Source organism: Podarcis raffonei, chromosome 13, assembly GCF_027172205.1.
Source record: "Podarcis raffonei isolate rPodRaf1 chromosome 13, rPodRaf1.pri, whole genome shotgun sequence".
NCBI lineage: Eukaryota > Metazoa > Chordata > Lepidosauria > Squamata > Lacertidae > Podarcis > Podarcis raffonei.
In genome coordinates, this window is record NC_070614.1 from 48,560,330 (window position 1) to 48,588,067 (window position 27,738).

The window sequence follows — 27,738 nt, forward strand, 5'->3', positions numbered from 1 at the left end:
TGTAGTGGTAGACTGGCATAGATGGTCTGATCTGCGGGTTTACTTCCGGCGCTATTTCCCCCCCCCCTTCCTCCCGCCCCACCTTATGGAATTGAAAGCTGCAGATGGAGCACGAGAGAAAAGATACAGAACTGCAGCAGCATCTTCGTAGCTTGGACTGCGTTTTGCGCAAAAAGTGGTTGCTGCTTGTAGTTATTTAATCGCAGTGTTTCATCAGCTGGTGTCTTGAGCAGCAACCTCTGGAAACGAAGGGCTAAAAAGCGGTGCTGCTCTCCCAAATTATCTGGTCCCTTTTAACTTTGTATTTCAGCTGGTAGACTAAAATCCCTTATTTTGGCTGCTGGTCCCTTATTTTCAAGGCTCCTGGTCCCTTATTTTCAAATCTGTAAGTTGACAGCTATGGTCCGTCTTCAACATTTGCCAAAAGCTAAATGGTGAAGAAGGCAGAAGCACGTCTATTGAGAGGGAATTCCATAACTTAGGGGCTGCCATAGAGACTGCATTCTCCAGGGAAGTGAGGGACCCCTTTGCTGATAGTCCTATATCCTGTTTCCACAATGGCCAACAATATGCCTATGGAAAGCCCACAAGCAGGATTCGAGCACAAGAACAGACACACACACACACACACAAACCCCACTTCTGATTTCCAGGAACTAGTGTTGAGAGGCATACCACCTCTTGGACTGTGAGCACCTTGATTTGGGCTCAGAAGCAAACAGCCAGTCAGCTTCCCAAGCATATCTCTATATTATACGCCTTTCCTGCAAATCAACCAAGCAGTCTCCTCCAGAGGGGCAATTCCAAAGAGGCAGGCCAATATTGTTGTATTTTGGGCACCAGGCGGAAACATTCTTATTTGTACACCTGTTTCAGAAACTGCCTTTCTATTTCCATCTGCTTCTTGTTAAGGATGTTTTGCACATTGTATTATTAATTGGATTTTGTATTTTAATGATGGTCAAATGGCCCTGCAATCAATAAACTGTTTTAACCCACCAACAAGTATACATTTTCCCACACCTTCAGAACATCACACCCACAGCCCGATAACTTTAAACCCCAGCTTTAAAATTGTGTTGTTGCCATCTAAGGAGCAAAGCCTCCTTTTATCCTCCTTGTTTCATACGCTCTGCTCACTTTAAACAAATCTGCCGGGCGGGTTCCTCCTCTTTAAATACAGCCCTTCAGCCTTGCTCCACAGCCTTCCATTCATTCAGAAAGAGAGAGGACTGAGTGAGTGAGTGAGTGAGTGAGAAGAGAAAGAAATGAGATCTCTGATGTTTCTTCTCCTTTTACTGAGTATCTGCCCAGGTGAGGATTTTATACTGGATCAATTACACATTGGACAGAACTGGGTCCAAACACTTGGAGCCTAAGATGAACTAACTTCAGGACAATTCATGGTGACATTAAATTTCTTTCACCAACAAAAAATAAGCCATCCCTAGAGTATTGGGGGTGGGAGGATGGGCAATAGGTGATATAATGCAAGGGAGTTTGGGGGGGGGGGAGAAATTGCCCAATATCAGGCAAGGGTAAAAATAATTTGGGATAATTCCCCCAACTTTCAGCAAACCACAATGCCCAGTCCAATGTTGAGCAAAAGGCTTCCCTTCCAATGATGCATTTCAGAGAACAAGAAGGGAGAAGAGGTTGGAGAACATCCCTTCCTTAAACTTTCTTAACTGATGTCTTAGGATGCAATCCTATGAAACCAACTCAGAGAGACTCCACGGAGTGGTACTAATTTCTCTCGCTTTGTTCAGGTGTCTTCTGCAGTGTGCATCTGACCCAGTCTGGCCTGGGAGCAGTGAAGCCCGGACAGTCCCTCCAGCTGACCTGCGCTGTCTCTGGTGCTGAAGTGAGTGGCTGGTACTGGGGCTGGAACCGAAAGACTCCAGGGAAAAGTCTGGAGTGGTTGGGCAGCATTCAGAGTGTGGCGGCGGGAGGAAACGGATACTACAGTTCCAGGTTTAGCTCCCGAATCAGTATCACCAGGGACCCCTCCAAAAACGAATTCTGTCTTCTGTTGAGATCCCTCACAGCTGCAGACAACACAGTGTATTACTGTGCAAGGGACAGAGCAGCACTCTGAGGCAAGGCAATGGAGCATCCAGACACAAACTGCGCAGAGTCATTCGGTCTCCTAGACAGATTCATTATTTTATGCTCGATTCCTCGCCGTAAAACATTTCTGCTCCACTCTTCTTCAAATGCAACTCTTTGCCGCCTTCCAGCTGCTCTGGTTTTCTGGTCTGTATCCTGAAGCATATGTAACCTGAAGTGTATGTAACATGAGGTACCACTGTATATCTCTAGCTCAAACTATAAGTTGAGTTTGCTCCTCAGAAGACCTGTCTATAATTGCACTAACAAGCTGCTCTTCAGAATTCAGGGTGGGATGTTTCTCTCATTCTAGCATCCGGCCTGTTACTCCATAATAACAGCAGCAGTGCAATCGGATGCTGGGACAACCAACAGAGTTCGGTTGTTATTACTGATCATCTGAGACTGGCCCCTCAGCTAAATCCCCCTTGTCCAAAAGGTGGAAGCAGAGGCACCCACCATCCCATGTTCCTTCCTACAGAAAACCACAGCCTCTTAAATCACCAGACTCGCAGCCACCTGCAAAGTCCCACAAGAGAGTTTGTTTGAAGCAAAGAGCCCCAAAGCTAAGACGGCAGCTGGATTTCAGATCTTGCATGCAACCTCTCCCACAGAAGAAATGAAGTTATTTATTGGAGGTGTGGGGTAAGGTTACCAGACGTCCCCATTTCCCGGGTAAATCCCCCGATTTACAAATCAGTGCCCTGACAAAATCCATCTATTTGGTAGGAAATTGAAGAGTATTCCTGGATTCATTGAAAAAAAATCTGGTAACCTGAGTGGGCGGGGGAGACAGATAAATTGGTTTATCGGGCCTATATTTTTTGCATGGCTGACCCATATTTTATGAATAACTATTCTCCACTGAATATTCAGAGGAAGAGTTATCCCTCTAGCTGAGCTCCATGACAGCCACCTCTTTATTTTTGAATGTGATATTGCCAATACACACATTTCCCTGGTTTAATACATTTCACAAATAAATGTGTTTTTTTATGAGCACTTTACTCTGTCTCCCTCTACATTCTAGGGATCTGCATATTTGCCTCCTTCAAAGAGGCCACAGCAAATCACAAGCAAAAGGCATCAGCAAAAGGTCCTCTCCCCAGTTACAAACCTTGGACAGCTGCTGCCAGCCAGTCTAAGTAATACTAAGCTAGATGGACTTACTAGGCAATTTTCCTAGGATCCTAAAAGAACTAAGAGGCTTCCTATATTCAAAAAAGAACCTGCTTAAGTGAGGAAAGTACGGTGTGAATGAAAGGTAGAAGAGCAATTCAGTGAAAGTCAATATTTCGGGAGATGCCCCCCCCCCCAACCATTGCTTGGAGTCATTCCTGCAACTGAGTCTCCCTTTTTTCCTCTTTGGTTCTTAAATGCAGTACCTGACACGACAGAACGCCCTCTAGGCAAATCACCCCACCCATCTCCTTCTGTTTAAATAGCATTGTCCAATGTGGCTCCATGGCCTGGCTGAGTCCCATTCACTCCTTACTAAAGCTAAAGGGGAGAGAGTGAAGGAAAAAGGGGGAGAGAGAGAGAGGAAGGAAGGAAGGAAGGAAGGAAGGAAGGAAGGAAGGAAGGAAGGAGATATGAGTTTCATTTTGCTTTTCCTCATTGTCCTAAGCATCTCCTCTGGTGAGGATTTATTCTTTAGAATAAAAAATGTTGAACCCAACGCTGAGAGATTCCCGATTATGAAACAATTTCTGCACTCTTTTGTAGGCATCTACTCCACTCCACAGATAATCGAGTCTGGTCCAGGACTGGTGAAACCTGGGGAGTCCTTCAAACTGACCTGCAGAGTTTCTGGGGATCAGCTTGATAATTATTTCTGGCACTGGATCCGGCAGCCTCCAGGGAAAGGTCTAGAATGGATAGCAATTATTCACAACACTGCAAATCAAGGAACCACTGATATCAATTCAGCACTGAGAAGTCGAGCCCGCATCTCCAGGGACATCTCCAGAAATGAAGTGTATCTCCAGCTGAGCTCCCCGACAGCTGCAGACACTGCAATGTATTACTGTGCAAGAGACACAGTGAACCAAAGCAAGGAAGCATTCCTGCAAGTTCCACCCTCAGACTCAACCCCTTGCACAGGAACTGATAGATCCCTGTCACCAACAGACATCCATTGAATGAATGCAGCTAAATTTGTGCTGATAATCTGCACCCCAATTGAGGGCAAAATGGTGGGGGTAATGTTCAGCCACGTTCTTTGGCCAGCAGAAATTCTGAGAAATGTTGAGGGTACGCTGTGCTCAGATTGGCTTAGGTTGCCTTTTGTCTTTAACTGCATTAAGCAGTTGGTCCCTTACCTTTCCCGCCCCAATCTGGCCACAGTTATCCATGCAGGCTTGACTACTGTAATACTGTAATACTGCCCTTGAAACTGTCCCAGAAAGTCCAGCGGGTGCAGAATGCTGCAGCAAGGCTCTTCACGGGGTCCCTACCATGGGAGCATATTCACCCAGTGCTGGCTCCCAGTGGAGTATCGGGTCAGGTTTAAGGTGCTGCTTTTGACCTTTAAAGCCCTTTGTGGCTTAGGGCCATCGTATTTACGGGACTGCCTCTCCTGGTATGCCCCGCAGAGTACCTTAAGGTCCATGAATAATCATAGTTTAGAGGTCCGGGGCCCTAAGGAAGTCAGATTATCCTCCACCAGGGGCAGGGCCTTCTCAGTGATGGCTCCGACCTGGTGGAATGCTCTGTCCCATAAGACCAGGGCCCTGTAGGATTTAACTTCTTTCCGCAGGGCCTGTAAGACAGAGCTATTCCGCATGGCTTCCAATCTGAGCTTAACCTGATCTTTTATTCCCCTTCCTTCCCTCCCCCTCACCTTTTTATGAAGATTACCCACTCTGGGATCCCACAGCTAATTCTCCCCTGGTCTCCTCGCTGGCCCAAACAGGACTAACTTAGCCAGCTAGCCCTGGTGATCAACTAATGTTTATTGGATGGATTTTCCCCCAAACTGATTTTTGAATTCTGAATTTATTGTTATTCACGTTTTATACTGTATTTTATGCTGTTTTTTGTTGCATCAATTAAGTGTTTTAAATTTGTTGTTAGCTGCCCTTGTTATGTACTGAAGTTCTCACCCTGGGCCAGCAGGGGGATACTGTAGATAGTTATGCAAATGAAGGATCAAAAGTGAAGTTCAGTGATTGGATAGTTTTAGAAAGTTGTTACAGTAACGTGGTACTGGAGCTCTATATAAGCAGGCTGACTGAGCCCTTCAGTTCAGTTCTGTTTCAGCTTACAAGTAAAGAGCTGCATTGGAAGAATCGCTGTGTCATCTGATATTTTCACCCACAACTTAACAGCCCTGACCCCAGTTTTCTGACCGGGAAGGGTAGGGTATAAATAAAAATTTATTATTTATTATTATTTATTATTATGGAGTCAGCTCCCACTTTAAATTTTATTAAAAGTGATTGCCTCTCACTTCTTATTATGATGACAGTGTCACTTATGCTTATTAAACCACATGAAATAAATCACTTTTAAGAACTCTCTGACCAGCCCTCAGCTATAGTCTCCTTGTCTGGGAGGTGACAGCAGAGACAATCCTTTCCAAAGCAAACGACAATCTCTCAAATCGCCAGGCTGACAACCACCTGCAAAGTCTCATAAAAGAGGTTCTTGGAGGCAAGGAGCCTCAAAGCTACAAGTTCTCTGGCCTTACATGTAATGACTTCCACATAAGGACTGCAGCTCTTTATTGGAAGGGGGCGAAATGGATCTGCACACTTGTCCCCTTCTAGAGGCCAACATTGCCTACAGCCCATCACAAGCAAAGGGCATCAAAAAACAGTTCCGTTGCTGTGGCTTTGTGGATGTTTCAGCACAATCTGGTCTGTGCTCTCCTCCACTCCTTGATGGATGTCTTGTGTCATTTTGCACAGTTCCATCCTTTTCCACATAGTACTATATTCCATACCCTTCAAGTGTCCCGGGGCATCACGGAATAATAGAAGCCATCCCAGCTCCTGATTGTCCCAGAATGTCCAGTTTCCTCCCCTCCAGCCCCGCTGAGCTTGGGGAGAAGGATGAGCCGGCACTTGTGCTTCCAGTGGTGTCGCACTCTCGTGCAAGCCAACTAACTCACATGGCAGCACCATACCAAAAGACACGCATCCCAAGGGTAATGTTGGAGGATATGATATGATATTTATGTTGTATGCTTACATAGACATCCACTCAAAGTGCTCATCTCAACACAAGAAGTAATGCTGACACCTATTGGCTTCAAATGGTCTCCTGTTTTTTTATTATGTGTGGCCTTTTTTACATTATGCAAATTCTCTCACTGCCTCCCAAATTCAAATAACAGGCTCCTTGGTAATTTAGCTTCACTGCAGCTGAGGAGAAAGGCTGCCTCCATTCCAGCATTATTGTTTTTCATTCCTATTATTACTTTTCTCCTCTCAGGATAAAATAAAATAAAATGATGCTGCTCTTGGTCCCCTTCTTCCGTTTGGCCCTGCTCCCAGGTAAGTATCTCCTAAAACATTCTCCCACCCTTCCACATCTTATCAAATGAACTATCCTGAATATTGGATAGAATACTTAATGGTATGACAATTCCCACGACCCATGTGTTTTGGTTTAAACGAGCAATGATAAAACTGTGCAAGAAATAGCCTTAAAGTTCTTGCTGGGCCTACTGCCTAACTCTGGTTTTCCTTTTCTTTCCCTCCCCCCAAATCCCATCAGGTGTTTTCTCCCAGGTCACATTGAAGGAATCTGAACCAGGAACAGTGAGACCAGGAGAGACCCTTGAGCTGACATGTACGGTCACTGGGCGCTCTGTGACAAGCAGCTACTATTGGAACTGGGTACGACAGAGCCCTGGGAAAGGACTCGAATGGATGGGAATGTGGACTGGGAGCACATACTATGCACCATCTCTCCGTGACCGAATCACCATCTCTGTTGATTCTTCCCAAACCAAGTATTTTCTGAGGCTGAGCTCTGTGACAGCTGCAGACACAGCCATGTATTATTGTGCAACAGGCACAGTGGGGCAGACTGAAGCAGAGGCCTGTACAAAAAGGAGGAAGTGGTTAGAAAATAGAAAGTGATGTACTATAGATTCTCGGTTCTGCTTAAAAGAAACTTAATAATAATAATAATAATAATAATAATAATAATAATAATAATAAATTATTATTATTTCCCCGCCCATCTGGCTGAGTTTCCCCATCCACTCTGGGCGGCTCCCAATCAAGAGTTAAAAACAGTACAGTGTTAAATATTAAAAACTTCCCTAAACAGGGCTGCCTTCAAATGTCTTTTAAAAATAGGATAGCTGCTTATTCCCTTCACATCTGAAGGGAGGGTGTTCCACAGGGTGGGCGCCACTACCGAGAAGGCCCTCTTTCTGGTTCCCTGTAACCTCACTTCTCGCAATGAGGGAACTGCCAGAAGGCCCTCAGCGCTGAATCTCAGTGTCCGGGCTGAACAATGGGGGTGGAGACGCTCCTTCAGGTATACAGGACCGAGGCCGTTTACATCATTTTGAAATCACTGAAGTTGTGCCCCTTTCTCTCCATTTTCCACATCCCAAGTTGACACTAACTGTGGCAAGGAAGGAGAATTGCATTAAGAAAAGAGAAACAGGATAAAGGGGGAGGGTCTCATGTTGTAGAACTCCATGTGTTCAACCACAAAATCAGCTGCTAAGCTAAGCTCCACGAGAGCCATTGATGAGTGCATGAGACACAACTCAAGGCTTAGGGGGGAAATTGCCTTTTTAGACAGTGACAACAGCCTGCAGCACAAACTGCAAACCCCGTGAAAGTGGGGGAAAGAGTGATTAAGCGAGACCATTTTCATTCAGTCCAGAAACCCAGCAAGCGTCGATTGTTTGATTCAGAAATATCTACTTGATGGAGCAAAGTCGTTGGAAGGGCTGTGGCTGACTGGTAGATCTTAGTGTACAGAAAGTCCCACATTCAATCCCTAGGAGAGATTGCAGTTTGCAACCCTGGAGAGCTCTGCCAGTCAATGTAGATGGATAGTGGAACACTGAACTAGATGGATAGTGGTCTTACTAGGCATACAGAGGTTTCCTATGCTCCTAAAAGATTGTCCTTTGATAGGATAAATACAGTGCACCATGAATGAAAGCTGGAAGAGCAATTAAGATAGAAGACAATATTGGGGGGGGGGGGTCCTCTCCTTAGTTAGAAATCTTGGAGAGCTGCTGTCAGTCAGTGGAAGCAATACTAAGCTAGATGGATCCTCCTAAAAGCACTCGTAGGTGGCTTCCTATATTCATAAAATAACTTGCTTAATTGAGGAAAGTCTGCCATGAATGAATGGTGGAAGAGCAATTAATTAAAGGGCAAAATTTGGGGGAGCCCCTACCCATCCACCCAATCCATCGCTTGGAGTCATTCTTGCAACTGAGTCTCCTTTGCTCCTCTTTGCTTCTTAAATGCAGGTCCAGACACGACAGAACGCCTTCTAGGCAAATCACCCCACCAGCCTCCTTCTGTTTAAATAGGATGGCCCAGTGTGACACCCTGGCCTGGCTGAGTCCCATTCACTCCTTACTAAATTTAAAGTGGAGAGAGTGAAGGAGAGAGAGAGAGAGAGACAGAGAGAGAGAGGAAGGAAGGAAGGAAGGAAGGAAGGAAGGAAGGAAGGAAGGAAGGAAGGAGATATGAGTTTCATTTTGCTTTTCCTCATTGTCCTAAGCATCTCCCCTGGTGAGGATTTATCCATTGGAATAAAAACAAAAATGTTGGACCCAATGGAAAAAGATTCCTGATTATGACACAATTTCTGCATTCTTTTGCAGGTATCTGCTCCACTCCACAGATAATTGAGTCTGGTCCAGGACTGGTGAAACCTGGGGAGTCCTTCAAACTGACCTGCAGAGATTCTGGGGTTCAAGTCAGTGATTATTACTGGAACTGGATCCGGCAGCCTCTAGGGAAAGGGCTGGAATGGATAGCATTCATTCGCAACACTGCAAATGGAGGAACCACTGAGATCAATTCAGCACTGAGAAGTCGAGCCAGCATCTCCAGGGACATCTCCAGAAATGAAGTGTATCTGCAGCTGAGCTCCCCAACAGCTGCAGACACAGCAGTGTATTTTGCTGTGCGAGGCGAGAGACACAGTGAACAAAAGAAGGAAGCATCCCTGCAAGATCCACCCTCAGACTTAACCCCTTGCACAGGAACTGATAGATCCCTGTCACCAACAGACATCCACTGAATCCAGCTAAATTTGTGCTGAATATCTTCACCCCCTTTGAGGGCAAAATGCTTCAACCACTTTCTTTGGACAGCAGAAATTCTGAGAAGCGTTGAGGGTACAATGTGCTTGGATTGGCTTAGGTTTCTTTTTGACTTTTATGGAGTCAGCTCCCACTTTAAATGTTATTAAAAGTGATTGCCTCTCACATCTTAGGCTCAATTATGATGACAGTGTCACCCATGCTTAAATAACCATATGAAATAAATCACTTTTATGACCTCTCAGACCAGCCCTCAGCTATATTCTCCTTGTCTAGCAGGTGGCAGCAGAGACAACCCTTTCCAAAGCAAACAACAATCTCTCAAATCGCCAGACTGACAACCACCTGCAAAGTCTCACAAAAGAGGTTCTTGGAGGCAAGGAACCTCAAAGCTACAAGCTCCCTGGCCTTGCAAAGTCTCATAAAAGAGGTTCTTGGAGGGAAGGAGCCTCAAAGCTACGACCTACCTAGCCTTACATGTAATGACTTCCACATAAGGACTGCAGCCCTTTATTCGAAGGGGGGGGGTGAATCTGCACACTTGTCCCTGGGACAAGCAGCTACTGGTGGCACTGTGTACGACAGACCCCCCGGGAAAGGGTTCGAATGGATGGGAGGGTGGACTGCAAGCTCCTACAATGCTGCATCACCATCTCTGTGGATTCTTCACAAACCAAGTCATTTCTGAGACTGAGCTCTGTGACAACTACAGACACATGCATGCATTACTGTACAACAGTCAGACACATTGGGACAGAGTGAAGCAGAGGCCTGTATAAAAAGGAGGGAGTGGTTAGAAAACAGTGACATGAAAGTGATATACAATGGATACCTGGTTCTGCTTAAAAGAAAAGCACCTCAGTTTAAACACACCTCTGCCATGTTCCATTCTCCCCACCCTTCCTCTCCCAGGTGTTTCCTCCCATCCCGGGTTAAACAGTCGGGGACAGAGAATGAGAACTGCCTAAGAAAATCGGGGAAAACATTAGCGGTGATATTCACGTCCATAGACTTCAATGCCTCAAGTCACAGAAATGGCAGCTCAGATCAATGAGACATTGAGTTAAGCCCCATTGATGGGTGCGGGAGGCCCAGCTCACATCTGGTGGAGGCCCAGTATCAGTGGAGCATTGGAGGACAGAAAAATGACAGTAAAGGGTCTTCAGTTAAAATCTGTAAGCGGTAATCTTCATCCATAGAGGGTTGAACAAATGGCTTGTGTCCTCAATGCTGGTGCTGGGGATTATATATTTTGCCAAGTTAAAAATTCATTTCGAAACTTCTCATTGACTTGAATGCTGCATTAAACTGGCTCAGTACTGGAAATTGGTGAACATTATTTCTATTCTTAAACAGGTTGTGATTAAAGGGGGAGTATTGACTTTGAGTTACCCATTATCTTCCTTTTCAACCAACCTACCGATCGTACCAAGTGATTCTGAGATGCACTGTCATCCTTATTTATATGCAACTGCATTTTAATCTCGAAGTCGCAGATACATCTAAAAAAGTCACGCAGCTTTGTAACCGTGAACAAGAAAAAGCACAGCAAAACCACCTTTAAAATTTGGATCATGTCAAAGGTCCATCTAGTTCAGCCTCTGACAGTGGCAAGCCAGAAGCCCTAATGGGAAACCTGAAAGAACAACCCAAGTGCAAGGTCACTCGCCCCTCCTTGAAATCCGATGCGAGCCAAACGATTTGAGGAGAAGAAAAGCCTTTGATGGTTTGTGGGGGGTTGAGCTTACTGCAGCTGCAGTGGAAAGGGCTGGCACACTGCCATTTTTATTGTAATTATCAGTATGTTTTAAACAGATTTCATATACAGGCAATCTCCCATTTACACGGGGGTTACGTTGCAAGGCATCGCATGCATCAGTGAAATTATGTATCCATGAAACACCATTGAAAAAGCTTTCAGAAACCCCATTCCACCCCTGTCCTGCCCCATTCCACCCCTTTTTGTGACATTTTCAGGTCACTTCTGTGTTCAGCTTGAGGCACGTGTGCATGGTAGCGCACATATTGAATGTGTGCAAGGGGGGGCGCATGTTGCCTGTATGTACATAGTTTAAATCAGGCATCCCCAAACTCGGCCTGCCAGCTGTTTTGGGACTACAATTCCCATCATCCCTGATCACTGGTCCTGTTAGCTAGGGATGATGGGAGTTGTAGTCTCAAAACAGCTGGAGAGCCGAGTTTGGGGGTGCCTGGTTTAAATTGTATCAATGTTCAATTGTATTTTAAGGTTTGATTTCTTGATGTATTTAGTGGTTCTTGTTTGTAAGCTGCCTTGAGTATATATCATAATAATGAAAATAATAATGACAACAACTGCTATAGAGCCCTGCAGTGGGAAGAACCTCACTATTCTTACCTTGTTGCAGCAGCCATCCTGTCTGCCCACCCCCAAATGTACTGGAATGATACTGCCTTAAGGGCACAGGAGGGTGAATGGCATCAATAGGAGCTCTGTCACACAAGCCAGCAATGAACTACTGGGATAGAAGGACATTGGTCTTATAAGGTATAAGGCTGCTTCCTATGCTCCTAAAAAGAACATCATTAGGGGTGCAAGGTACAATGTACTGTAAATGAAAGCTGCAATTAGGGTAGAAGGCAAAAACTGGGGAGTGTCTCCCCCAGCCCCACGACACCTTGACTGGAGTCATAACCATAAGCAGGTCTCATCTCATCCGCTTTGCTTCTTAAGTGCAGGACCAGATGTGACTGAACACCCTCTATGCAAATCACCTGACCAGGCCCTTTGTGCTTAAATAGCACCATCCAGCATTGCTCCGTGACCTGGCTGAGTCCCTTTTTGTTTTGTACTAAGAAAGAAACGAAGAAAGAAAGAAAGAAAGAAAGAAAGAAAGAAAGAAAGAAAGAAAGAAAGAAAGATGAGTTTCCCATTGCTTTTTTTCATTCTCCTGAGCTTCTCTCCTGGTGAGGATTTATCCTTTGTATAAAACCAAAATGTTGAGTAGAACACAAAGAGGCTCCCGATTATGACACAACTTCTGCATTCTTTTGTAGGTACGTATTCCACTCTACAGATAATTGAGTCTGGTCCAGGACTGGTGAAGCCCGGAGACTCCTTCAAGCTGACCTGTGCAGTTTCTGGGGTTCAAGTTGGTGATTATTATTGGAATTGGATCCGGCAGCCTCCAGGGAAGGGTCTGAAATGGATGGGGGATATTGAGGACACGGATGATGGTGCTGGCACTACATACAGCCCAACATTTGGAAGTCGAATCAGCATCACCAGGGACACCTCCAAAAATGAAGTATATCTTCAGTTGAGGTCCCTGGAAACTGCAGACACAGCAGTATACTACTGTGCGCGGCACAGTGAGCCAGAGCAATCAAGCATCTGTACAAAAACCACAATCAGTCTCAACCACCTGCTCAGGAACTGCTGGCTATCTATCTCCAATAGATGGAGCTAACTGTCAAGTTGATTAAAGCATTTGTCTTTGTGTAAATACCAGCAAAATGGCTTCATGATGGCACGCAATGAAGTCAAATTCCATTGAAGTCATTGAAGACACACCTCCAATATAGATGAAGAACTATGAAGTCATGTTCCATCAGATGGTTTGATAGGTCCGCTCACCTGATTCGGTGGGCAGCGTTGCGGCTGGGTCCTGAGCCCCGGGCCCTCCCGGTGATCTGGCCCAGGGATGGAGCCTTCCCCACCGCTGCTTGTCCACACCGTCAGTGCTGGGCAGGGCCCCGCTCAAGGGGTGCCCCCTGGTGACCAATCAGCACTGATGGGGGACAGTGCCACAGGGAATTTAAACCATGGTGTGGCGGGGAGATTGTCCTCTCATGCCCTTCACCAGATCTCCCATCCCTTGCCTCTTCTTCTGCTTTGCTGCACTACGACCTTGCTATGGACTAATATTGGTCATCATATTTTGGGGAATTTTTTCCACTTGGCAGATTGGCTCCAGCCATTTGGTTTTTGCCTACCTTGAAGCTATGGTCACAAGTTTGTGAGGTTAGGCATTGGGTAAGCCTTTGTTTGGATGGAGGGGAGGTTGTAGCCTCTGCCTGCCCTTCCTCATTAAGGGTATCCTGTTAAAGGAAGCCGGGGGCATGGATTCTGTCCAATGCGGCCCTCCAGATGTTTCTGGATTCCAGTTCCAATCAGCACCAGCCAGCATGGCTAGGAAATGATGGGAATTGAAATCCACCAACATCTACCTGGGATAAAGAGCTTGTCATGGCTATAGGAACTACCACAATGGCCAGGCATCCCCAAACTCGGGACTACAACTCCCATCATCCCTAGCGAACAGGACCAGTGGTCAGGGATGATGGGAATTGTAGTCCCAAAACATCTGGAGGGCTGAGTTTGGGGATGCCTGACAATGACACTATTCAAGCCTAAAACTCCATTATTCATCCAGTAGACCAAGGAAAATTGCATTCATTGATTTATCAAACCCACCAATGCTGGGTTGTTGTTTTGTAACAATGAAATTTATAAGAAATACTTAAAATTAGAAAGTGGCCAAATGAGATCATCAGAAGAGATCTCATTGCCTTCCCTAGGTTGATGCTGGGGACAAAATATAAAGTGCTGAGGAACAATGCTGTGTACCAGAGAGTAACAACATGTACAGTCCCACGTTCATAGATTGCATATCGAGATCACATACTTAAATAAATTCACATTGTATTAATCTGTCTATATTCTTTTGTGAGAAGAAACATCCCATATCCTCTCCAAATTTCTGATGAGTGCTCCATCAGTATTTGGAGTGGAGGCTTACATGGTATCCCTCATGATTTGAATTTCACAGTCAATGTTTTTTGTAGAGGAATACATCACTGTGGATCCTGGGAGTAGCATTGTAACACGCACCCTAGTAAAATCATCCATGCTCACAAAGAAAAGACACTAATGGAGAAGGAAGCGGTAACAGTTCACATGGGGTTGGGCTAGATTACCCTTGGGGTCCCTTCCAACTCTACAGTCCTATGATTCTATGACATTATAACATGCTGATTGTACATCTGCAAAGCAACTGCTTGTCTGGAATCAAAGTGGGCCAAGCAAATGTTTTTTTGCTCTTCCACTTCTTAAATACACACATGAACATTTTTATTTAGCTACATGATTTTCCACATCTGGAGGGTCATGTATTGTACTAAGAGAGAGAGAGAGAGAATGAACATTGCTGTCCAACTCTTGGATGTAATTTGAATAAGCATATTTACATCCCATTTAGGTCCTTATCCCTAACCCAGATCTTAGAGAATCAGTAGGGAGTTGAGGGAGCAATAGTTCAGCTCATACAGAAAAATCAGTGAGGGTCAGGAAGGCAGCAGGACAGTAAGGACAACTCAGCTCACCTGCTAAGGGATCTGAAGTTCTCCAGGGGCAAATTAGTGTGGTTCTCTCTCAATCCAAAACCTTTTCAGTCCAGGCAATTCATCAAAAAACATCGAGGTGCAGATGCCAAATTGTCTATTAAAAACAAAACAAAACAGTGATCTTCAAAATTAGGAGGAATTCTAGAATATTCAGATGATCAGCAATCCAAATACACTTTCTCTTCATCTACTTATCCATCTTGACATGAGTTCCTCTTGACTCTGCATTATTCTCTTCGCTCTCTGCATCCAAATTTATTCTCAGACAGGAAGCCCATGTGATTCTGGTTTCCACCCATACTATTAAAGGAGGAAGCTGGTAAAGACCCATGAAGATGATAGGGCAGATGGGATGAGACCAAATAAGTAATTACCAGGATAACTATTTAGTAGATGGAGAAACAGACTTGCCAAACAGAAATATGGAGGGGGGATTTCAATTTGTTTCAGGTGGAAAAGGAACCATAGTTTGGCTAGCAACTTGGTCTTTGTCATGATAATTTAAAAATGACACAGAAATATTGCTAAATCCTTACTGCAAAATTCTATGCACGCCTTGAAGTGAAGATTATTCAAAGCCCAGCTTAATCATAAGCCATACAAGTGAATGCATGCTTATTCCCTCAGTATGCATAACGAACTTCCGTACTGCAGAATTTGCAAAATAATCTGTATTTCCGTATTGCAGAATTTGCCATTTTTCTGGTGAACAGGAAGGTGAACAACCTCATACGTAAAATGCACAAGGGGCTCACTTAAGTATAGTACATCAAAGACTCAATCCTATTGGTGTTTTGTGGGGGGGGTATTATTTTTATTAAATTTCATGAAACATATACTTACAATGTATATGTTAATTGCAAAAAAAACCAAATCCTTATACTGACAATGCTTCCCTTCCCCTCATCCTCCCTCCAGCACAGCAAAGGACAAAGCATATCTAAGGCATATCTATGACGCATGACTTCTCTCAAAGAATCTTGGGAACTGTAGTTTGCTGAAAATTGTAGCTACTACAGTTCCCATGAACCTTTGGGAGAAGTGGTATGTTTTAAATTAGTATTGCCTGTGCAGTGGATGTGGATCAGCCCTGTGTGAGGTTGGGAGGAGCTGTCCAGCAGCTGAAGAACAGAAGAGATGAAGGAGGCCATTCTAAGGCCCAGCAAACTGTAGAGTTGGGTTGGTTGAGTGATGGTAGACAACTAGGCCCAGGGCTTCCTTGGTCTTGCCTGCAGAGGAGCCATCATCAGAAAGAAGAGCACAGTAAACACTACAATGCCTACGCCCAAGTCTGTGTGTTGACTTTCTTATTCACATGCAAAACCCTTCTGCAACGGAAAGTATTTAATTTATGTAGTCACCTCTTTCTGAAAGAGCAACCAGGGAAGACCAGCTCTTTCCCACCTAGGGTCAGATGGGGAGACTTCTTTGCTTAACCCAGTTATCACCCGTTGTGATGTTGCTAAGGAAAGGAAAAAGCAGCAGCACAGTCACAGTGAAAAGGATTCTTTGCACTTTTGCTTGTCCAGTAGATGGCAGCCATGCCCCATAAAAATCTGTGCCAACAGTGTGCCAAACCGCATGACCACATTGCCACAAGATTGTGATGCACCTTATTATAGAAAGTTGCTAAATCTTGAAATGCTCTTCTTCAAATGTGTGAGCGTTCACTCCTTTCCATTTGGCAAACAAAACATGTTCCTTTTGGGAACATGATACTGTCCTACTTCACATCTGGGCACGGTTTTGGACTAATTCTACTCAGACGTAGGCCCTATTAAATTCTGTGGGTCTTGCTCCCATGTAAGTGGGGTTAGGAGTGAGGCCAATGTCAGTTGAACTTAGGACCCAGTGAAAACAATGGGGAAATTTACTAATAACTTAAGTCCTGTTGATTTCAGTAAGAAGGCTCCAAAGGGACAGTGGTGTGTGTGTGTGTGTGTGTGTGTGTGTGTGTGTGTGTGTGTGTTTTCCACCTTGCTTTCTGAATCACGGTGAATTTTCAACCTTTTAAAAAATAAGGTATTATATGGGTTTTTGTTGAACTACATATCACAGTGGGGGACACATAGCGTCAAGCTATTGTACCAATATATCCCATGATAGATCTGGACTATCCTTAGAAGGTGAACAAATACATCCAAAGCTTTCTGGGAAGGCTGCATAGGAAAATGAAGAGTTCTAGATCACCACAACTTCCTCTACATACAAGTGCAGCAATGCATTTCTATAGCACCCAGATCACTGTCTCAAAAAAATTCGGAGAGGAATGGAAGTTATTGTCAAGGCTCCATTCACAGTGCTCCATTCACATGCCTATGCAAAAACTCCATTCACTACGTCTGAGCCAGAAGTTAGCAGGTTCAGCATGAAGTGAACGGGTGCTGTTCTGCCTCCCCAGGAACAGCAGGTGGGAGGAGACCAGAAATGTCTCCTATTCACTGAGAGCCTGCTGTGGAGGCAGCATTGGACAGTGGCTGCTGACGAGGAGGCAGATCCAGCAGCCAAAGGAGTGTGCTGTTGCCGAGACTGTGACAGGTAATGCGCTCCTTGGAGGCCGTATCTGTGGATCCTGCTGCCTGAGGCGGTAGCCTTACCTTGCCACATGGGCGTGCTGGCCCTGTTGATGGGAGATGGAATCCAACCTCATCTGGAAGGCCACAGATTCTCTATCCCTGTCCTAAAGTCAACCACATCCACAGCATATTTATATGGAAAAGCAGCATACAAACTTAAAAGGATTAATAACAATGATGAATAAGATAAACATTGCTGTTAATTTTAACTTGAGGGTGTTGATGACATGATATAATTGCTCACTCATTCACTGAGTGGGCAAAACATTCATGCCAACTTTACAGACGCTTTTGTACAGGGAAATATCAGGGTGTTATTATAGTTATGGGAGCTATGACAAGAACACACAGCATGCTCAAACTCCATCCATCTCCCAGAAGACATGCATTCATGGGAGAACTTCAATCTTGAAAACCCATTGGTGCTGGTTTTCTACAATGGCACCTGAACATGTTCTTGAGTCCTTTAGATTTTGCCAAGCCATGTATCATGGTGCATATTATGGCAACTACCACAGTGATTCATGCTCTGTCAAAAACTGCTGTGCAAATCAAATCAAGTTACATCCAAAGCCTACCTTCTACATACATGAAACAATCATTTTTCTGCAGCACAGATTTAAGTGGGAAAGAGTTGTGGCATATTTTTTTTAAAAAAAGACTGTTTTTCTAGCAAGCCAATCAAAAATCTAGACAGACTGTTTTTTCACTTCCTCCAAGTAAAACATAATATTCCTTCCACGTGTGCAAGGAACTGATCCTTCAGTGTGACAGCACCTACTGTACACTTTTGAACTCCCTGTCTACTGAAATTAGGCTGGTTCCTTCACTTACCAAATGTTTTTTGGTTAAGCCAGTCTACCCAATCATGTAAAGTGAGCACACATTCGTTTTTAACCATTGGCTCATTTGAGAGGAAGGGCAGGGCAGGGCAGGGCAGGGCAGGGCAGGGCATACATACATACATACATACATACATACATACATACATACATACCAGCATGCCATTTTGTATTAGAAGGTGTATTTTTAAATCTGCTGATTTTATTTGACTTCTGATCTTTCTGATCTTACCAGCACTTTTAATATATTATATATCATGTAAACTGCTCTGAGGTTTTGATAATTAACTGGTATATATATTCTGTTAAATAAATAAAATAAAATTCTCAAGCACTGTCCCCTGAAATCTGTATTCCCTCTCCCCCACCCCCGGCACACACCCTAATACACTATCCACTGCCTCAGACCACCAGCAGTTCAGGACTGAAGCTCAGGTGGATGCCAAAACCAGGAAAGTAACTATCCAAAATTGAACAACACAAAGATGGCAGCTAACAGGCCCAAATACATAGCCAGTGGACTAGTTTCAGCTGGTCGGCCACCAGTTGGTCAACAATGCTCTAGGCAGATCCTTCATGAGAACACTGCATGAGAAACAGGTGGTCCCTTCAACATCCAATCTTGCCATGGGATTTTGCACAGCTCTGCAGCATGGTGTAGAATACTGGAGTGGCAGCTACCACTGTGAAAAGAACCCTATCAAAAAGCTTGCAAGTACAGTTTTAACCAGCAGAAAGTGGCATAGAAGAGTAGAAGAGTTTCAATTTGATATCCCACTTTATCACTACACTAAGGAGTCTCATAGCGGCTAACATTCTCCTTTCCCTTCCTCCCCCACAACAAACACTCTGTGAGGTGAGTGAGGCTGAGAGACTTCAAAGAAGTGTGACTAGCCCAAGGTCACCCAGCAGCTGCATGTGGAGGAGCGGAGACGCGAACCCGGTTCACCAGATTACGAGTCCACCGCTCTTAACCACTACACCACACTGGCTCACGTACCACTAAAACTGCAGCAATCTGAAATGTGGCAATTGCTGCCTGCCCCCCCAAAAAAAATCAGCTGCAAATGGTTCTAAGTTTCACATCAGATGTAAAGTTGGTTCTAAGTTTTCACATCAGATGCAAGAATGAAATCTATTTCTCAAGCACTCTCCTCTGAAAACTGTATTTCCCCATCCCCCCGCTATCCATTGCCTCAAACAATCAGCAGTTCAGGAGCAATCCCTAGAAGATGCCAAAAGCAGGGCAAGTAGTAGGAACATCTCCACCCTCATTGTTCTGCCCGGACACTGAGGTCCAGCACCGAGGGCCTTCTGGTGGTTCCCTCACTGAGAGAAGTGACGTTAAAGGGAACCAGGCAGAGGGCCTTCTCGGTAGTGGCACCCACCCTGTGGAACTCCCTCCCATCAGATGTCAAGGAAATAAACAACTATCTGACTTTTAGAAGACATCTGTTTAGGGAAGTTTTTTATGTTTGAAGTTTTACTCTGTTCTGTTGGGAGCCGCCCAGAGTGGCTGGGAAAACACAGCCAGATGGATGGAGTATAAATAAGAAAATTATTATTATTATTTTAAAAAATTATGATTAGTAAAATCCAAAATCAGGCAACCAAAGGACAGCAGCGGACAGGCCCTAGTACATGACCTGTGGACTGTTTCAAGCTGGTTGACCACCAGTTGGGCTGGAATTATCCACCAAAATCCTTCATGAGATCATTGCATGAGAAGCAAGTGGCACCTCCCCTAATCATTCCTTCCATAGGATTTTGTACAGCTCTGTAACATCATGTACGATGGAGTAGCGGCTCCCACAGTGAAATGAAGTCTATCAAAAAGCTTGTAAGAGCAATATTAACCAGCAAAAATGCCACATGGCTAAAACAGTAGCAATTTGAAATGTGGTAATTCCACCTCTGCCCCCCATTTCAATCACAAATCATTGCAAGTTTCACATCAAATGTTGACTCTGAATGATATTACAGGTATTATACACAATACCTTTAAATCTTCATATGCCAGGGAGAGAGACAGCGGAGGAAGATTGGAAGAAATTTAAGGACTATCTTAAGAAACATTGCAAAATTAATGAATGTTAGTATGACGTTGGTTTAGAATGTATGTGGTTCCCAGCTGTATTGGTTAAGTAAAAAGAAAAGAAAGGTCAATAATTAAATGAAATTAAGGGAAAGGATTTGCTGAATTAATAAATTAGAAATTGGAATACAGAAAGGGGAGGTATGAGGAAGTCGGGGAAGTAAGTTACAAGAAAATAAGGGATTGAAAGTATACTTGTTTTTTATTCTTGTCTGTTTGTATTTTTGTATTTTTGTTCTGTTTTGTTTTTATATAATCTTTGAAACTTCAATAAAAATCTTAAAAAAAAAATATTCATATGCCAGGTGCAATGCATATACACACTGATTTTTACAAACCCCCTAAGGCAGAGATGCAAAGCCTGTGGCCTTCCAGAGGCATTAGACTACAACTCCTATCATCCCTGACTTTTGGCCATGTTGGCTGGGACGAATTGGAGCCGGAGTCCAACAACATTTGGAGGGTCAAAGATTCCCTATCCCTGTCCTAAAGCCAACCGCATCCACGGTAGTGAATGTTGGCAAAGGTGAGGACAAAAGCTTTGTGAAGAAATGTGAATTAAGAGGATTTGCTTGGACATCTCCCACCGTGCAAGTAAGTTGGGCAGTGGCCACCTTAGATGCTCCTTGACAGATCAAAGAGAGCCCCGAAGTTTCTCCTACTCTAGGCAATGAGATTTCCATTTGTTTTGAGCTCTCAGTTTATTTATATCTTGAAGGTTATCTAAACCGGCAGGGTTGCTGTTTTAAACTTGTGGATTAGGCTGACACATAGCTGAAAGTCCTTCCTCATTACTTCCCAGACAGAACCGGCCGGCAAACCTGTTACAATGGTTTTAGTATAGGGAAATATCATGGTGCTAACTGTAGTTATGGGAGCTATGACAGTAACATAAACCACGTCCAAATGCCTTCTGTCCAACCAGTCAACCATCTCCTAGAAGACCTACATTCATGGAAGAACTGGAGTCATGAAAGCACTTTGATGCTGGTTTTCTACAATGGAAAACGAAGGATAAATTTGAAAGTGTTGTCGAATCTTTCAGATTTTTGTCAAGCCTTGTATCATGGTGTATTATTATAGCGGGGGCTACCACAGTGATGGGTGCCCCATCAAAAACCTGTTCTATCAGCCAACAACTGAATGAAATGTGATTGTGGCTAGATCCTTTTGCAAACATGAAGTCATACTTTTTCCACATGGGACAGAGTTAGGTAGAAAAGAGACTTGGCAAATTGTGGTGGTGGTTGTTTTAAGTGCTACGTGTTCCCTAATACATCAATCAAAAATCTGTGGTGACTATTTTTAAGCACTGCAATATTTTTTGTTTCTGGTGGCAGCTCACTGCGCTGAGCTAAAGCCCACTCTGGAAGCTCTCCCAAGTTTGGTGTCTTTGAGGGGGTGGCATGGCATGGAGCTTGCTTTCAGCAAGAGGTGACTCAGAAGGCCGACTGTATACCCAGAGACGCCCAGAGCGGTCCCCATGGCCAGAATCGTAAACAAACATACTGGGAAGGAAATAACTTTAAATTATTGGGACTCAGATGAGAATGAGTTGTGTGGAAGCCTTCAATACCTCAGAGCTTCCACTTCCTCAGTCGCTCTTACTTCACCATTCTCCCTCTCTCTTTCTCTCTCTTATACACACAAGAAACTGAGGGGAATTCACACAACCATGCCCAAGGTCACATGTTCATCAGTTTGTTTGTTTAATTAATCAGTGCTGGTTTTCTAAAATGTAATTTGAAGTATTTGGAAACTATGGGATCTGACCAGATGAAAAACATGGAGTAAGAATGTTCAAAGGAAACCATGCCAACTGCTACCAACCATCTAAGGTAAAAGAGATTCCATTGGCCTTAAATGATCACTTTGGAATAAGCGACTCCCTGGAAATTTCTTTTCTACCACCCCATTTAAAAATGACAACAACTTTTGGTTATGGAGCCATGAGCAAAAGCCTGAGTGGATGGACAATCTCAATGAGCATTATTGTGGGATCCTCTAGATTTTGCCAAGCCGTGTAGCACTGTGTGGGTAGCTGGCCCTACACAATGATGGGTCGCCTGTCAAAAACCTCCTCAGATTATGTACAGACAACTGTTTCAAATGGCTGCTCCTGCTAAATCATTTATTCTGTTTCATACATGGATTGCTACTTCTCTTTGGACCCTGTTTAGGGGACCCTTATAGTTCATTAAAACTATGTGTTGTTTTTTTAATCTAATATGTCAAGGAAATGTATATTATGGGTGCAATTCTATGCAAGCGTACTAGGGATGAACTCAGTACTCTTGTGTAAGATAAGGTAAAGATAAAGGACCTCTGGACAGTTAAGACTATGGGGTGCAGCACTCATCTTGCTTCAGAACGAGGGAGTTGGCATTTGTCCACAGACAGACTTCCGGGACATGACTAAACCACAAAGCTGGCTGTATTTACGTAGGTCCCATTGGGATTAATGTGAAAAGTTAGCAGTGATGTAACGCCCATTAATTTCAGTGGGAAATCTGAGTGCAACTAACTTCCTAGTGAGGAGCCAACTCTACGAGCTTGCACCTCTTCCAAGAGGAATGTTGTTTTATTTTATGGATATTTACTATTATGGTGATTATTATAAACACACACACATAATGTAGGTTCATTTTTGCAATAGACATAGTCACCTAGGTAAACATAATTTATGGGTAGCAAATATGCAAATAGAGATTTGGTAATTAAAAAAAATAGAAAAGAAGGGCTAATTGTTCACCTTTTTCTTTCCATGCTCAACCTTCCCAACTCAGGATGAGAGAGCTATTTGCTTGAGACACAGTTTAAGTCACATGCTGAAAAGTTGGATTTTGCATAGGAAACTGTCTCATAAATACCAAGTCAGATCATTGTTCCATCTAGCTCACTGCTGTCTGACTCTGCCACTGAGCTACAGCCCTGCACCAGAAAGAACTCCAATCTGAACAGGCTCTGTTTTTTCTGAGCTTACAGAGCACGGTGTAACAGACTGGGACAGCACATCAATAAATCACATTCCAGAAGTAGCAAGCACTTTGTGAACTTTTGCAGGGGGGGGGGACCTAGCATATCTTTTCAAACTTATCAAGAGTATGCCATCAAATTCTTCAACATTTCATCTCAGGCAAAAGGAATTTCCGTTGACCTTTGTAAGTCACTGTCCCTTAAGAAACCTTTTCTTAGAGCAATCTGTGATATACTTCCTATACTTTCCCACCACACACTCCATTTTTCTGTATGGGAGTGAATCACTGTGATGAATACGGGGGTAGCGGCACAGTGATTAATGCCCTTACAAAATCTTCTGTGTTCAGAATGAAAGGATACCACTGAGATAAACAGTACTAGATGCATTGTTCCCTAACACATCAATCATGCACGCTGAATCAAAATTACAAAGGCAAATGCCTCTCTCTCTTTCAACATAAGTTTAACAATGAACTCATATGTGTGTGAGTTCTTAAACATACTCTTCAACCTCTTCTATATATCTGATTTTTTCCTCCACACACAGTACTCAAAGGATGAGATTAGATAGATGATAGATGATAGATAGATGATAGATCTGTCCAAATCTTGTCTATGATTTGCACTAATAGTTATGCTTCCCATCTCAGGTTTCAAAGGAAGTTGAAAGATCTTCAGGGTACCTCAGATGGAAACATCAGAGTCAAAAGGAGGACAGTAAAGGCACCTCACCTTACTATGTCCTGATGATGTTCAAGCAGATGTTGTTGGCTTCTTGTCTCACACAGCAAAAGAGTTTTATAATCTTTGAATATATTTATATATTGTGAACAATTATCAAGATGCAGAGGTACACCGAGCTTCCATTTTGAAAAAGTCAACTGTAAAAAAGTTGCAGCATATGCGTGAAATTAGCCTCTCTCCTCAGCAACACAAAAACATGATCACTCCTGTGCTTCTGTGTAGCCTTCTACTACTCAGTTTCAACATACAAATATATTCATGCACAAATGTATGATTTTAAAAAGAAACTCCATATGGTTCCCTATATATCTTGAGATGAATCGCTCTCTTCCCATCTACCTTGTGTCCAGCTGATAATTCTTCACCTCAAAATTTGTCACATTTACCGTGACTGCTGTTTACAGCTCTGCATATTCAAAGCCAACTTTGACAGTGAAGTCACTAGCAAAGAAAACTGGCATGTCTCTAACAGTACCGCAAATTAATCTTGGACAGGAAGCCCATTCTGTTTCTGTTTCCTCGCACAGTTTGAGGAGGAAGTTGGCAAAGACCTTAAAGGTGGTTAAGCAGATTAATGAGATGAACAAAATTAAGATCTCGAGTCAATTTATACACCAATTTTTGAGGTAGAAAAGTCACTGCATGATGACCTTCCCCATAATTGTTGGATGACGAAGAAACAGTGAACTTGGTCTACATGGAACACCACCAGAAACACCAAAATTCTACTTCTTGGGGGAAGGCCATATGCTACCTTCATACACAATATATTTACACTCAACAGAACTAGATATATTTCGATGGTGAAGTTTGTGATTGGTGGTTGCAGAATTCCATACATTCTCCCTTCCGCATCTGTATACAAAAGGATGGTTTTCTGTCTTGAGTGCTGGTAAGCATTTTAGTACTGGCACAAACCATTGTGTGGGGATATGGCTACCACAGTGTTACTTCTCAATACAAAAACTCCTTATGGAGACACACACAGGTATGAGCGATGCTATCTTTTGGTACAGGCAGGTCCTTTCTCAAACTGGCACAAGAACCTCTGGCCCCTTGACATCTACCACAGGTTCCCACAAAACCACTCCTAAGAAAGCAACATGGATATCGCCTTCTGTTATGCTTCCACATCATCCTCAGCCTCCCATTGGTCACATTGCTGATTGACAGGGGAGCATGGACCATAGCTTAATGTTACTATTGCTGGGTCTCACAAGTTCCCTATGCACTCCAGCGGTGAGTCAGCTCTGCACATCTGGCAAGGCCCAGCTAAGATAGAGATGCCTTACTACCATACCATAACACAGTGGGACAGGGACTCTTCAGGTGTGCTGCTCCTCAAGACTGGCCCCAGCATCAGTTTACCAGTTACTGGAAACCACAGAAGGGGAGAGTGCTGTTGTGCACAAAGCCTGCTTGCAGACTCCCCAAAGGCATCTAGGGAGAACAGGATGCTGGAGCAGATGGACCATTGGGCTGATCCAGCAGGCTATTCTTATGTTCTTAGTACAGGTTGTTGGGCCTACAAAGTCCCTGGTATACAGATGTGCATATGGACTCATTTTCACTGGTTCAGGCAGCATCACACCATAAACCAGTTCAAAGAAACTCATTTCCTTTCAATCATACTGTGTTTCAATCATACTGTGTTGATCACAGCTGAGGTTGGACTTGAATCCAAAATACCATATGAAAACCTACCCATCAAACAACATTGACTGACAATACAGTGTATATATACTGTATGCTCTGGGAAGATGTCAAAGCCTCCAGAGGACACTTTTTCTCTCCCTTGAGTATTTGTTTAAAAACAGCAAGCAACACATACCCTATTCATCTCCTATCAGACAGACTTCTCAGATCATTAAGATACTCCGTCCAGATGCCAAATGAGGTTTCATTTTGTTTGTTTTTTATTTTGTTGCTTGTTGTTTGCCACCCTGGACTCCTTTGTGAGGAAGGGCAGGGATATAAATTTAAGAAGAAATTAATATTCAGCTGGGAGAGGGACCATGATATTGTTGAACAAAAACATGGTGTATTGGCCCTGGGCAATCCTGAAAAGAGAGCAGTCATCTTAAGCAGTAGCTGATGGGCTACATTCAAACTTTGAAAGGGAGACTGCAATGACACCGAACAGACTGGGGAAAGCTACTCTGTGCACCATCAGAGCTGTGCATATCTGTAGGACTGGGACCCTCTCACTTATTTGCAGGAAGCAACTCCCATAAGCTGAGAGCAAAGGAAGTTTTTGTCAAGACTCCCTTCACTGTGGTTTGGGGCTGGGGCACAGTGATACAATCCTGTACAAATAGTCTTTGAAGACAATGAGAGGGAACCAACAGATTTGTTATGCTGGCTGCATATGAGCCAATAGTTAGCAGTGATGGCCCAAGATATTCTGTCCTCTGCCACCCCTAACAATGAGAGTCCTCCTTCCTTCACTCCTTCACTTCACTCACTTTCCTCCAAGGAGCTCAAGGGGGTGGGCATGATTCTTCAGCCATCCCCATTCTATCTTCACAACAACCCTTTGAAGTAGAATCCTAGAATTGTTGGGCCTAGAAGAGTTGGAAGGGACCCTGTGGATCATCTAGCCCAACCCCTTGCAATGAAGGAATGTGCAGTTGTCCCATACGGGGATCAGCCCCACACTCTAGCCAACTGAGCCATCCAGGTAGGTTAGGCTTTGAGATAGCGACTGACCTAAGGTGTCATGGCTGATTGGAGACTCAAATCACGGTAACCAGAATTTTTTAACAGGTTATATAAGTGCCCAAGGAATTGCATAGCTCTTCTGAGCCTTAACCATTCTCTTTTAAGATACATAAAACTTAAATCTTTGGCATTCAGTAAGAGTCTGCTTCAAAGAGAAAATGGTATATGTGTGCATTGTTTTTATTTATTAGCTACAATTATAAATGTTCCAGCAGCACAATGAAGTGACCACAGAGCAGTTTTCAGCACATAATACAAAACAAAACAAAAGTAGGGTAAATAAATCACTGGCCACAAAATCCAAATGATGGCCTCAACACCACAAAGGAGCAAAAACAGGTGTAACAAATACAGGAAGCTGCTCTCTTCTACATCCAACAATTATTTCAGAAACATAATGGGATGATGGTTCATGTTGGTGTTTCAGGAGGTTATCAGCTTTGTTCCTATGTGAAAAAATCTACCGTTCACCTACAAGATCTAATTGAGGAGGAAAATAATCTGAACATGACTGAAGTTTGTGCACAGGAATGTAGCACGGTGCGACAGTATGGAGGCTACCACAGTAACAAACACCATGCCAAAAACTCTGACCAATCAAACATCCTGTAGACCTTTGTCCATGGAGAACAACATTCTCCATGTAGTTGGATTCAATGACCCTTGGGGTCCCTTCCAACTCTACAATTCATAGATTTATCTACCCCAACTGAACTCAAAGAATATATGTGGATCAGTTAAACCTGGTCAGAATAGGGATGTATAAAGGCAGCCTGCACTCAGTCCACCATGAGACACCTAAACTGGACAAGCTCCCCTTGGCTGAAATAGGTTAACACTGGAGTCATGGTCCCACATCCAAACTTTACATTCCCATCTGTGATCAAAGAAACCTGGTGCCTCAGAGCAAAAGTGAAGAGTGGATGACATGTCTCAGGACTTGCAGCTGAGCAGTGTTTTTGAATTCTCCAGATTTTGTCAAGTCATGTATCACAGTGCATACTATAGTAGCTGGAGCTCCCACAGTGA

At 43.7% G+C, this 27,738-nt stretch overlaps 4 gene segments (V, D, J or C); all 4 read left to right on the forward strand.

Annotated features, from left to right (window-relative positions):
• The first annotated feature begins 3,672 nt into the window (after positions 1–3,672).
• Positions 3,673–4,250, forward strand: LOC128399220 (immunoglobulin heavy variable 4-59-like). The segment is given in 2 exon segments: positions 3,673–3,747; positions 3,835–4,250. Coding segments are annotated over 2 exon segments (462 nt in total).
• Positions 4,251–6,487: 2,237 nt separating this feature from the next.
• Positions 6,488–7,199, forward strand: LOC128399221 (immunoglobulin heavy variable 4-38-2-like). The segment is given in 2 exon segments: positions 6,488–6,608; positions 6,832–7,199. Coding segments are annotated over 2 exon segments (414 nt in total).
• A 1,521-nt stretch (positions 7,200–8,720) lies between these two features.
• On the forward strand, positions 8,721–9,345 carry LOC128399222 (immunoglobulin heavy variable 4-59-like). The segment is given in 2 exon segments: positions 8,721–8,831; positions 8,924–9,345. Coding segments are annotated over 2 exon segments (468 nt in total).
• Positions 9,346–12,175: 2,830 nt separating this feature from the next.
• LOC128399223 (immunoglobulin heavy variable 4-59-like) lies at positions 12,176–27,321 on the forward strand. The segment is given in 3 exon segments: positions 12,176–12,313; positions 12,404–12,718; positions 27,137–27,321. Coding segments are annotated over 3 exon segments (546 nt in total).
• Positions 27,322–27,738: the final 417 nt, after the last annotated feature.